This window comes from Euleptes europaea, chromosome 17 (genome assembly GCF_029931775.1).
Source record: "Euleptes europaea isolate rEulEur1 chromosome 17, rEulEur1.hap1, whole genome shotgun sequence".
NCBI lineage: Eukaryota > Metazoa > Chordata > Lepidosauria > Squamata > Sphaerodactylidae > Euleptes > Euleptes europaea.
In genome coordinates this window covers 50,323,094-50,336,238 of record NC_079328.1, presented here as the reverse complement: position 1 = coordinate 50,336,238, position 13,145 = coordinate 50,323,094, and the positions used below count along the sequence as shown (strand labels likewise).

General features: G+C 46.2%; 1 protein-coding gene across 2 annotated transcripts in view; it reads left to right on the top strand.

Annotated features, from left to right (window-relative positions):
• Window positions 1–13,145, top strand: part of ANKRD11 (ankyrin repeat domain containing 11) — a 147,197-nt gene that overhangs the window by 83,602 nt on the left and 50,450 nt on the right. For both annotated transcript variants that reach the window (XM_056862883.1, XM_056862882.1), the window contains exon 2: window positions 5,774–5,918. In XM_056862883.1, the coding sequence (XP_056718861.1) occupies window positions 5,832–5,918 (87 nt within the window). In that variant the 5' untranslated portion in view covers window positions 5,774–5,831. The remainder of the gene's footprint in view (window positions 1–5,773; window positions 5,919–13,145) is intronic.

Genomic DNA, 13,145 nt, shown 5'->3' with positions numbered 1-13,145 from the left:
GCCCTGACTTGTAGGCATGTTGCATTGTAGTGGGGGAATTCTGGTCTGCCCTACCCTACACTCATACAAACTTGGCGAGGCTGGGCTAAACAAGCGAAGCTTTCAGGCTTGTGAACTGTGTGCTGCTTGTGACAGGAAAAGGCAGCAATGAAGTTCGTTTGCAGGGCTCCGCTCATAAACTGCTTGAGCTGCACTTTCCCTGGCTGGTGTCAGCAGAATCTAGAGTGAATTTACGGCTCCGGAGGTGGCGAGCCTACTGGATACATCTTGCTGGATTTGTCTTTATATTAAAAATGCTAAGAAAAAAGTCTTAAAATGACTGCTGTTTTTAATAAACAGCATTCTTATTTATAAACATTTGGCCTTTGGTATCTTAAATTAGACTTGATCAGGGATGAGCAGCATGTCATATTTTTCTGTAATTCTTTTCAGATGCCTTCAGTGCTTCTCTGGGGGCAGCATTGCCTTGAGACCAGAGTTCCCTGCATGTCTTCAGAGAGGTGGCTGGCATGCTCAGGAGTTGTCTGCTTTCCTAGAAGAGCCAAATCATGTTCCAGGGGTTACATCTTTGTCACCTGAGCACAAACAGATGCATATTTAAATCTAGCCAGTATCTGAGACTATTCTATTGTATTGTTTTCATGTTGTGAGCATTGTCTTATGTACGTAAGTGCCATCAAGTTGCAACCGGCTGATAGTGATCCCAGCAAGGGGTTTGCAAGGCAAATGAGAAGCAGAGGTCATTTGCTATTCCCTTCCACTGCAGAATCTTCCTTGATGGTCTCCCATCCAAGTACCGACCCTGCTAAGCTTCCGAGATTTGACAAGATCGGCCTATACCATGTCACCTACCCTCCCCAGCATTATCTTACACTCACCTTAATATTTGTAAGGAAAAGTAATATAAGAAGTTGCCCTTAATTAGGTTGTAGATGAGTTAATAAAGTAGAGCCTGTTAAAGGCAGCAGACCAAAGGAAATGAAGGCCAGTGATTAATAAGGTCCTGGAAGCACTACTTCAGCATTATGATGGACTGTCCATAAATCTGGCTATCGAATTAGGCTTCATAGTAATATTAAGCTCTTTAGTGGTGCATGTTCGTCAGTTACCAGGGTCGTAGTAACTATTTACAAAATCAGCCATGTGAAACCCATGCCATGTCATTGAGGGCCAGCGTGGTATAGTGGTTAGAGCATTGGACTAGGATTGAGGAAATCCAGGTTTGAATCCCCACTCCATCAGGAAGCTCATTGGGTGACCTTGGGCCAGTCACACCCTCTTAGCCTAACTTACCTCACAGGGTTGTTGTGAGAATAAAATGGAGGAAGGGCAGGATAAAATATTAAATAATTTATATGATGGATCCTTCAGAATTCTTCCATCTCAAAGAGTTTTATTGTACTCAGAATATTTCTGAGAGATCAGTAGTTTCTGATTCTTACCTTTCATGGATCTCCAAGAAATCCAAAGAACTGAAGATTTGTATAAATTGAAACAAGCTTCTTAGCTGTTACATGTGGTGGCAGTGGAAAGTGCTGCCAAGTCACATCTGATTTATGGTGACCCCATAGGGTTTTAAAGGCAAGAGGTGTTCAGAGTTGATTTGACATTGCTTGCCTCTGTGGAGCAACCTTGGACTTCCGCGGTGGTCTCCCATCCAAATACTTACCAGGGCCAACCCTGCTTAGCTTCTGAGAGCTGACAAGATAGGGCTAGCTATTACATACTTAGTGTATATTTCAGTGTATGTTTCAGTATTTTCAGTGTATGTTTCAGTATTTTCTAAAATTTTGAAATTGTCCATTGGGAAACAAAACCTGGCGGTAGGGAAGAAGAGATTTCCACCCAACTTTCCAGGCTTCTTCCAGACCTTTTTATCCCTGTGATTCAGTTTACTTGCTGAAGTACTGGAATCTGGTTGGACAAAAAGTCAAAATAGCTGCAGAGTACTCATGGTTCCTGCCTAATGCTGTGTCTGGTGAGCCCCTGCTGGAAGAAAGGCTGGAGTCAAGATACTTAAGGCAGTTTTGTCAGTTGTAGAGAACTATTTTGTGGTTGCTTGTCAAAAGTACTTAAGGTTTGGCATTTTTTGTGGCAGTGTGCTTCTGTGGTACATTATGCATTGCCGGTGCCCTCTACAGATGACTGCCTACAAAATGCAGCTCTGCGTGAAGAGGGGAGAGCAAGAGCTGTGCGCTGCATCAGTAGCACTTTGAAGCTCAGATGTTGCTTTATTGGTGGCTCTTTTGCTGATGGATGCATGCTGCTTTCTAAAGGAGATGCTTGGTGGCAGGGGATTGAGGGAGAGGTCAAATGGACAAGGGCAATGGCTGCTGGTCAACCTGTTGGTTTTTTTTTAAAGGGTGTGTGTATTTACTGCTGGTTAGGAAAGACAGAGACAGAACTGGGACATATATGAACGGTTAGATGTTAGTCCCACATCTAGCTCTACCTGTATGAGCCTGCTGTAGGACAGCGTCGCAAATCAGCAGTCAGCCGTAGTTTACCAGTCTGTTGTTTCTCAGGAAGGCTTTTCTCCCTCACTTGAGCCCCTTAGCCTTTTCTCTCTGTTGGGTGGGGAACCTCATTGAATCCACATATAGAAATGGTTTGTAAATGGAAACCACGGCCATTTCGGGTCGAAACAGCTGGGGATCATGTATTCATGCATGGCCTGGTAAATGCCAGTCCCTACATGCATACTTGGCTACGGGCCACATGTAAGCAGTTTTTGTTATTGTTCCCGAGATGTGCTGGGGGGTTATATTATGCGGCAGAGCCTGCTTGGTCTCCCACTTCCTTATTTTGTGACAGACGTGAAGTCATTGTTTGAGGAGCTGAGTTCACTGTTTACCAAACAGAACTATTGAGGACAGCCTCCCAGCCCAGGAAAGAAAGCTTGAAAAATGAGTAGTAAAAACATCAGCTTGCCCTGTTGTCAGGTCAGAAGGGTTTCAGACCAGGTCTCATGTAACATGGAGCCCCATGTCTCTTAGCAGGAGTGCAGTTGGTACAAAATGGGTATTTGTGTCTTCCTGGCTCCCCCATCCCACCCCAGACTCCTTAACAATGTGCTGTAAAACAAAATAGGGAATGCAGGCCCTGCTGGTAATTGTTGTGCAAATATAATACTCCCTCCAAGCTGCTAAATAGGCCAGTGCTCTGTTTACATGAAGAGGCAGCCAGCTTTCCAAGTGTAATGAGTCAGCTCCATGAACAGAAGGGGTACGGAATTAATCTGGCATCCGTCTGGCTTTCTCTCAGCGAAACAGGTTTTCAAAGCTCTCTGTAAAATAGGTATGTACCCTGGTTACAAATGGCCACGTTGACATCCAGAGCAAACAGATTTTTTCAAAAATAATGGAACTGCACGCATGGGCAAATGGCTGTCCTGGACTCATTTTGAGCTGCCGCCCTCCTCCCTGGGATGCTGCAGCTGATGCCAGAGCCCGCTGGCGGGTAGAATCTCCTGGCTCCCAGTTCCCACATGCTGTTTTTCATACGAAAGGCGCTTTGTATGCATGCTAATGCCCTGTGGATGCTGCACCTCACCTGGCACCAGTTGAGGCCAAAATATTTGGGGCATTTATTAAGTGCTGGCATTATTCATGTGTGACCGTTTCTATGCAAGGGTGCCAGTGGTGTGACTCTTCCCACGCTTCCCACAGCCCTTGCTTGTGTTTGGGAACTCTTCCCAGGTTATAGCTAAGTTTATGAAGGTGAAGATTAAGGAAATATTTGATGGGAAGGGAGTGAGTAGGTTCTCCTTTGGGGTTAGAACTGGTATTTAAAAAGTGATCTTTGGGAGACGGGCAGTGGAGCTGCTTGGAATGGGGAGGAAGAAGCCATCGGTCTCTTTACTGGGTGTCTCAACTTTCTCTCCAGAGTCTCCGAGCCTACCCTTTGAATGTAAGCAGTTCCCCCGCGACATCAGGAGACGTGGCCACTCACTGCCCTTGCTCCAGGACTTGGCAGACTGGGTCTGAATGGCTTCTGGATCATTACTTATCTTGTTGAGTGAGCTGGCTTTAAGATGGGGGTTTACCTGGGTTGGAGAGAGAGAGAGAGAGAAAGAGAGAAAGTGAAAAGGGAGGCAAGGGGAAATGTCTACGTTGGAGTGGAAGTCTGTTGCCTGACTTTTCGGTAAGGGAAGTTGTCCCTGTTTGTTCCTTCCATTATGAAGAAGCATCTTACCGTGGACGTATGGCCCTGCGTGCAAGCGTAGTAGGTGCCAGGTTTGGTTCCTGCCAACTCCAAATGAAGTATCTGGGGTACCAGGCATTGGGGAAGACCTGTTATATGCTCAGGAGAACTTTTGCTGGTTGGGTTAGACAGTACTGGACTACGTGTCCCTTCTGAACTGAGTAGGAAGGGATACAGCTTTGTGCTGCCTTGACTTCAGTCTTGGCTGTGCGTGTGAGCTTGTCATATGGCTTAATGCGGGCTAAAGAGGGAGCATGTGAAGCATTTTTAATGTTTCACATTGAGGCCAGGTTGAGAACAAAGACCTTTTTTGTGGGACTGTGGTGTAGCCATTGCTAATGGAAAGTATTGAGTAGAAAGCAGACCATACTTCTGTATGACGAACATGGTAAAAGCCACAACTTACCCTTCCATTTCATCCAAGCCACTAAGTGCTGCCCCCCACCCGGATGTCACAACTTCACTTAAACCATAAAACTCACAGATCTTTGGGAGGGTATGGTGACACTTTTGATTTTCATTGTCTCTCCCCATCCTCAGCTGGCTGTGGAATCAGGAGTCTCCCTGTTCCTGGTCAATTTCCTGCCATTGTTTCAGGGGGAAAAGGCCTGCTGTGGAGCCAAGTTACCGGACACAAGAGTATTTCTCTTATTCAGTGGCAGTCAGCAGAGGAATTTTTTTTTCCAGTGGCCAGCCCAACCCTGCTTCTTCACAACAGAGTTAAGATCTTTCCGTTAGTTGCAGTTGATTTACTGGTCTATACAGGTGCATTGATGCATTTTGCCTCACTGGAGGTGACGTTGTATTCTCTTCAAGTCATAAAAGAAGATGGCTACATACCCTGTTGCTGTTCTGTTCCAACACACGCTACAACAGTGTATTGCGGATGTCAGTTGTCTTTTCAACCCTGTAACCAAGCAACTCATGGCATGGGCAACAGAGCTTTGTTGCTGTGCTTCTGAATTGTGCCTTACCTAGACCCATGTACAAAGGCAGCAGTGGCTGAACAGGGAAGACTGCTTTAGAAACTGTGCTGGGAACATTGGGTGCTGACGCTACAGTTTGCCATCTCTGCTTTCTCCTGGAAACAGCCCCGAATAAGAGGAACATTTCTTAGCTAGATCACAGTTCACAACCCATTTATTTACACGATAGGCTTGTGATCATCCAGAGAATTCAGTTTAATTGCATCAACCACACGCACAAGTCAACAAGGTTTGGCAGAGGTAGATAGCTACAGGAAGCTCTTGGAGAATACCAAGGCACTCTAGGGGTGACTTGGGAGTATATCTACCTTATGCAAAGGTATTCCCCGAGGTGAAGATGGGGACTGTTGTCTGCCTGCTGCATGCATGAAAGAGTGGGCTTCATGGTGTTACTCGTACTTTCTTGCAAACTGCTCCAGGGGCTCAGGACTACTTTCCTTCTAGCTTTTTGGTTCTTTGTTTTGGCCATGAGTATGCAGGGTCTTGGGATTCAAGGAAAGCGTCTTAGTTTGTTCAAATAGCCACTTGTATTGCCTTTTTTGTGAGATTCTAGATGATGATCTGTGTGTTTCCTCTCATTGCAGACCGTTGATGATGAAGCAATGGCAGCATAAATGAAGGCCAAGTAAGGAAGGCAGAACGATGCCCAAGGGTGGGTGTTCTAAAACACCACAATCTGAAGATTTCTCTCTCAGCAACGACATGGTGGAGAAACAAACTGGGAAAAAGGTAATGTCTTTCTCATACTTGTCTCGCTTCAGGGATTGCTCTTCTTCACTAGGGAGACAGGGACTCAACTGACCTGGGCTTTCAGACCTCTGCGTTTGGTGCAGGGTAATTACAGAGAACAGGATTTATCACCAGATTATGTTGGATTTCAGTCAAAGATTTATGTCATGGTGACACTTGGGACATTCTGAGGTAGAAGATGCCTCCTTGGTATCATTCATCATAACCAGGTTTCTCCTGGTTCTTCCTTTTTGTCAACTTTTGTTCTTTAGCTGGCTGCTGCAGCCCCTGAATGCTGCCTTCACTTCCCAGTGAAATTACTGCTTGCGAGATTTTAGTATATTCTGGTGATGCACCTTTGCAAGCTGACAGATTCCCCTCAGCTGGCCTCCATCTCTGCTGATAGCATAGTTGATGGTGAGACGGCTTTGGGGTTTGTCTGTGAAATGGCGAGAAGGAAGCAATCCGCAGTAGTTCATTCTTCTCCCTGCCCCTAATTTTGAACCAGGTGTCAGTTGGGTAGAATCTTTTGTGTCTTGAATGATAATGATGATGATGATGATGATAACAACTGTGTGTCATCTAGTCACAATTGCCTCATGGTGACCCCTTATTATTTACTAAAATAATATCCCCTGCCTTTCCTCTTGGCTCAAGGCTCACTTATCTGCATAGGTTTGCATCACTGGGGAATTCCTCACTGCATCTATTTGTAATGTTAATATCAATCCCAAGCCTTTGGGATGAAGCAGACTTAAAAAAACAAAGTCTAAGACTGTCTGAGAAGATGGATGTGCTAGAATGGAATGTTTGCTGGGATCGCTGCCAAATATCACACAAGAAGGCATGGATGTTGATGCGTAGCTGCAGAATGCTGCTGATGGGCATGACAAGAACTTATCAGTATGTCCTTGACTGTTTCAGAGCATGTAAGGCTGAAATTCAGAAATGCTGATTGCCAAAAATTGCAAAGAGGGAGCTGCCAGTTTCACGTGCAGAGAATTCTTCACGTGAGGAAAGGATACCAAAAAGTCAGAAAAAAAGTAGTTTGTTAGTACAGTGGTGTCAGTCTTTGTTTTATTGCTCCTGTTGGCTTGTGTGTTTGTGTATATGCACACATCGCTGAGAATGGATTACCGAGGGTTACTTTATCCCTGTATGTAGGAGGGAAAACGTGTGCTGTAGTGTGTGAAGATTGTATGTGTATCTTTTCTACTACATGTACAAGTATTTGTACAGCTTGCACTTTCCCAGTGTGCTTTTTAAAAATAGGAATATGTAAACTCTTCCTACAAGTATGCCTACTTTCTTCTGTAGCCGTATAAATAAATACTGTACACTGAAGGAGCTCTGCCTTCAGGGCTAGGGGTGCTAGCAGCAGGGGCCCTGAACACTGCTGCCCCCTTCCATATGCAGCAGTGCAGGCTGGCTTTAGCGAGGACAGAAGAGTGAGTCTTTGATGGCCTAGCCTTGATCTTCCCAACCTGTCAAGAAACGTACAGTCTCTCATTCACAAGGGGGCAGGGCGTGGGAGCCCAGTTAATTGGCTGCAGGCGACGGTGCCCATGTATCATTGCTCTCTACTTTTCCACTGTGAGCCGAAACAGTGACTAAGGGGAAAGGCAGTCGGTCATTAGACCTTTGCTTTCAGGGATTGCTGTGTACACACTTCTGGGAGCACAGCTTTTAATTTATCTTGTGTTTGTCATCACTCTGCAAGGGCCTCTGCCTGCATGCCTTTAGCTGTCTTGGGTTCACTGGCTCGGGAAGGGCATGTTGGAAGCGCTGTGCTGTGGAGGCTATTCCAAAACAGCATTTGCTAACCTGCTGGGCCTGCAAATGGGAACAGGACCGTGGGGTTACCTTTTCTGAATGAGCAGCTCTTGGGGGCCTGGGCTGGCCCTGCGGCAATGTTATAGAGCGCCTGCTTTGCAAGGCCCAGCAGCTCCGGGTAGCAGGAGACGTGAAAGACCTTGTTGACCAGAAAAGAGCAAGAGTCCAGTAGCACCTTAAAGACTAACAAAAATATTTTCTGGCAGGGTATGAGCTTTCGTGAGCCACAGCTCACTTCTTCAGATACTTGTTGACCAGAGTCCCTGGAGAGCCACTGTCGGTCAGAGTAGACAATACTAGCTTGATCGGACCACAGTGAAGCAGCTTCAGATGTGTGGCTGCATTAGTGGACACCAGTTCTGATCACAGTCGATTTGGCTGTTCAGACCATGTGTGTTACTGACTTAATTATCTTGCCTTGGCATCCGGTTGACATAAGCATGTGAAAATTGTTTTGACCAGTTGTAATTGCTGTTTCTTAAAATTATGAGCAAAAAAATTGGGACACAGCCAGTTTGGGATCCAGGAAGCGTTCAGAAAATGAAAGTGTTCTCAGGAGAGACAAAGAACACCAGGAATTTGCACCCACTGAAATCTGTTTTCACATAGTAAACAGAGCCGGAAGTGCCGTGTTTGGTGTGTATATTCTACACAATTGACCCCTTGTTGTTGGCACTCTGGGATTCTCAGCATGGAGCTTTTTGCACAAGTGCTTATTGTTTAGGAAATCCCAGTTTTCAAGGGTTTAACTGGGACTCTGGCTTTTATCTGGGAAAATGGGCATATGCTTATATGCTCTAAACAGCTGTGTGCGCTACCTTGCCATGCTCTGGAAACAAGAAACGGCGTAGCCTCAGTTCCCAGGCTGTAAACTTTATATTCATTTATTTAGAAAAATTATTTCTCTTCTCCAGACACCTGCTCAGGGTGGCGTCCAAACAAATCTAATGAAATTATTAAAACAGCCATTGTAAATATTAATATAAAAACAACATTAAGCAGCCTAAATTTTTAGCTATAAAACAGCCCTCAGGTTTAGATAGTAAATTAAAAGGTATGGAGTACCTCAGTTAAAAGCCTGAGGGATACAGAAATGCACTGGCTGGCACCTAACATACTGTCTACTAGAGACCAGGCAGGTTTCACAGGGGAGGGCATTCCAAAGGCCAGGTGCTAACACCGAAAAAACACTGTCTGGTTGCCACCCACCTTACCTCTACGGGGGTTGGGCACACAGAGACCAGGGCTTGGAAGGAATTGTCTTAGTTGGCAAACTGGACAGTATGGAAGGAGGCGCTCCTTTAAACCCCCTGGCCTCAAGCTGTCTAGGGTCAAAGAACCGCCACTTTGAGTTGTTCTCAGAAACAGATGGGCAGCCAGTGCAGAGCTTTCAGCACAGGGCTGATGGGATCCCTGTGTTCAGCCCTCAACAATAACCTGGTTGTTAAATTTTTATCCAGTTGAAGTTTCCAAAAGGTTTCCAAGGGCAGCCCCACATAAAGCTCATTACAGTAATCTAACCTGAGTGTGATCAGAGCATTCATCACGATGGCTGGATCTCACTTTTCAGGGAATAGCTGTAACGGCTGCATCAGCCAAAGCTGAGACAAGGTGCTGCTGTGTGCAACCTGCTCTAGGATAGGCTGTCTTCTCAATCCTTGGTATGACCTTATTAATTCCCATTTTAATGAAGCTGTCCTTTGGTAGGAAGGTACCAGTTGTTTTGTTCTAAGTCTGTGAATCTCTAGTACCACTATGGAGCATGTTAATGAAGTTTGGTTGCTGAGATAAGATTAGAAGCGTTGGGCAGTGGCTGAGAAACTTGTAAGAGGGCTGGGCAGCCCCCTTCCCAGCTCGCTTGAACGCTTCCACTGCATGCTGTCAGTCTTGTTCTTTCTCCCACACACCCACCCCTGCACAGAAGACCACTCGATGAACAACAGTTACAGGTAAGCAACGCTGGTTTTTTTCCTCACACATAAAACTAGAGCTCATGGTCACAGAATTGATGGGCAGTAGATTTTGGACAGACAGACTAAAGTACTTCTCAAAACACGCTAACCTATGCAGTTGGTGGTCACTCGATGTGGCCACAAGCTTAAGTGTTCCCCCCCCCCCTCAAAATGTTAAGAGTTGGATGGCCCAGACTAGCCCAGTCTCTTCAGATCTCAGAAGCTAAGCCTGGTCAGCCCTGGTTAGTATTTCAATCAGAGACCACCAAGGAATTCCAAGTTTGCTGTGCAAAGAAAGGCACTGGCAAACCACCTCGGTTGGTTTCTTGTCTTGAAAACCCTACAGCGTCTCCATGTGTGACTTGATGGCACTTTACACATACTAGAGTATAAGAGCTATCAACAAGAACCAAGTAAATGGAATGTACATGTTTACAGACAGAGCACCTCTGAACACCAGTGCCTAGGGCTTAACTAGTCGGGCAAGGCCTACCTGACCTACTTATGGGCAACCTGGAGGCATCTATGAGAAACAGGATACTAAACTAGGTAGACCTTGCTCTGATGCAGCAGAGGGTGTCTTATGTTCTAATGTGCTCGGTACTAAATCAAGGCCTGGTGATTGGAAGACGCCTTTGTAATGCTTTCCTTCCAAACGGGAGAACTGCCGAGAGCTCTAGGAACAAGTAAATAGAACGAATCAGTAGAGGTGTGAGCATCTTTTTTTTTTTTTAATCTGCCTGTCGAGCTCATACCAGAGAGGAACCAAGAAAGAGGAAGGAGTGCTGGGCACGCAGTGATGGCAGAGTCTTGTGACTGTGCTAGCAACTCGGAGACGCCGCCGCCACAATCTTATGAGTGATGCAGGCATCGTGTTGTTTTTTTCTTCCAGCAGACAAGGGGATTTTTGTCAGAGGGAGTTGTGATTTTCTAGTAATAGTCTTGCATGAACTAGTATTCTATTTCCTTGACGTGTTCTCAGTAGACAGGGTTAAATCCCAGAACTATTAAATAGTTATGAGCAAAACTATACTGTGCTCTGGAAAAGCAAGTATACTGATTTGGAATAAAATAGAGTTCTGAACACACACGCAGACACACGCTGTTTATGCAGGCACAGACATGCACTTTGCTTCAGTGTGGAACACACATCTGGGACTTTCTGGAGCTGAAGCTCGGAAGCTGGTGTTCATGCTGCTGTAACCCACCCACCCCCGCATACACAAAGACCCCACCCCAGGGAGATGTTTTGCCTTGTGAGCGCGCCTTGGGGGCTGGGGTGAGCACCTTCCCACTCAGTTCCCTTTTGACTGATGTGAGCTTCGTAGAGAACGTTCCCTGAGAATTAAGTCCACATGTACACACAAGATTCAAAAAGTTGTTCATGTGGTAAGCCTCTGAATGCAAATTCGGGCGGGGGTGGGGGGAACAGGACACACCTAGGCTGGAGTTGAATTGAAAGTGTAGCAGCTGGTGTTGTGGTTCTCTCAAATATTGAGTGGCATTCTCTCCTGAATGTACTTTCTCTGCAAAATTGTGCCTGAAGTGAGGCGTCTATGTATCAGAGTGCTTGAACAGAGTTTTTTTTGGGGAGGGGGGATGCACCTGTGTCAAGGGCAAGTTAGAATCATAGAATCTTAAAAGTTGGAAGGGACCACCAGGGTCATCTAGTCCAACCCCGTGCACAATGCAGGAAATTCACAACTACCTCCCCCACAGACCCCAGTGACCCCCTACTCCATGTCCAGAAGATGGCGAAGATGGCCCTCTCATCATCTGCTTAAGGTCATAGAATCAGCATTGCTGACAGATGGCCAACTAACCACTTCTTAAAAACCTCCAGGGAAGGGTTTTCCCTCCCAAGGAAGCCTGTTCCACTGAGGAACCGCTCTGTTAGAAAATTCTTCCTAATGTCTAGACAGAAATAACCATATGGTTTAATAACCATAGAGCTGTAACTGGCTGGGATGTTCAGAGTCGGTCTGGTGCTCCATCTCTTGAAACCTGAGTCTGCAGGAGGCATCAGGGCAGCTTCCTGTCATGCAAGACAAGCACAGAGCTGTCAGAAAGTGTCACCGGCCTCACCCAAGTCCACTCTGTCTGGTTTGTCTGCCAGGCGTTGGGACAGGAGCAAGTGGCAGTTCCAGCAGTTCCCTCATTATGGACAGATCACTTTGGTGAAGTTCAGGCTGCTGAAGGTGGCGCCATGAGGAACCTGTGAGGTTGGTCTGCCTCTGCAGGCTGGTAGAGCCACGTGGTTTCCAAATGGCTCTTGGTTTATTACTACAGAGCATGGTGTGCAGTCCTGTAGACTGGGTGATCTCTGGAATAGGGAAGTCACTGGGTTGTTGACATCGTAGCATTCTCAAGCGTGCACCGAGCCTGTATAATGCCCTGGCATGTGGGGGAACAAGGGGCAATGGCCAGAATGGAGATCTCAGCATTATCGCAGCCAAAGGCCAGAGCTTATCTTGGAGCCCGCTCCATGGTTGTGAGGGCAGTAGAAGCGTCTTTCTATCACCAGTGGATGTTTTTTTAAGTGGTGAAAGCCTGGCCTTATGCTGCTTAAGCTGAAACTCTTAGACCCATTTCAATTGCTTCCCACCTGGAGTTCTTACAGATCCTGAGTCTGATCAATCATACGTGATCGAGTTGCAGTGGGAAGATGCTTGCTTGCTCTAACCCTTCCTTGTGTGTGTGTGTAAAGTGCCGTCAAGTCGCAGCCGACTTATGGCGACCCCCCTTTTGGGATTTTCATGGCAAGAGACTATAACAGAGGTGGTTTGCCAGTGCCTTCCTCTGCACAGCAACCTTGGTATTCCTTGGTGGTCTCCCATCCAAATACTAACCAGGGCTGACCCTGCTTCCTTAACCCCACTCATATTGTACCTCTGGTTGTCATGGTTTTGTTTCTAACAGATACTTACCTGTTCTGGTTGTTATTTTCTCTCTGTTCTTGTTCCTTCCCATCCTTGCATTCATTAGCTGGTGAAGTAACCAGACTGACCTGGGGTGAGTCCCACCTGTGAGACAGGTGGTTGTTAAAGCTGGTCCTGCCTCCCTGAGCAATTGGTGGGAATCACCTATATTAAGATGCCCTCTTCCTTAGAGCGGAAGGAACCTTCACCATGAGTATCCAAGGTTCCATTTGGAAAGAACAACACTTGACTGCCTATTTCCAGACTTGATTCAAAGTGCTGCTCATAATCTCTAAATAACCTCCTTCTGGGCTATTCTGTAGGGCTGACATATGTACTTGCCTGCTGGTGCTCTCCTGCAGAAACGCTGTTTTGTGTTGTGCCCTCTCCATTACAGGCAAGGGGGCATGGTCCCCAGCGACTGGGCCTTTCTGCAGTGGTACTCCAGTCCTGGGACTTGTCTCACAGCAGTTAGCATGACTCCTGGCCTAGACAGTTGTAGGCAGCAGGGGAAGAATTTTCTG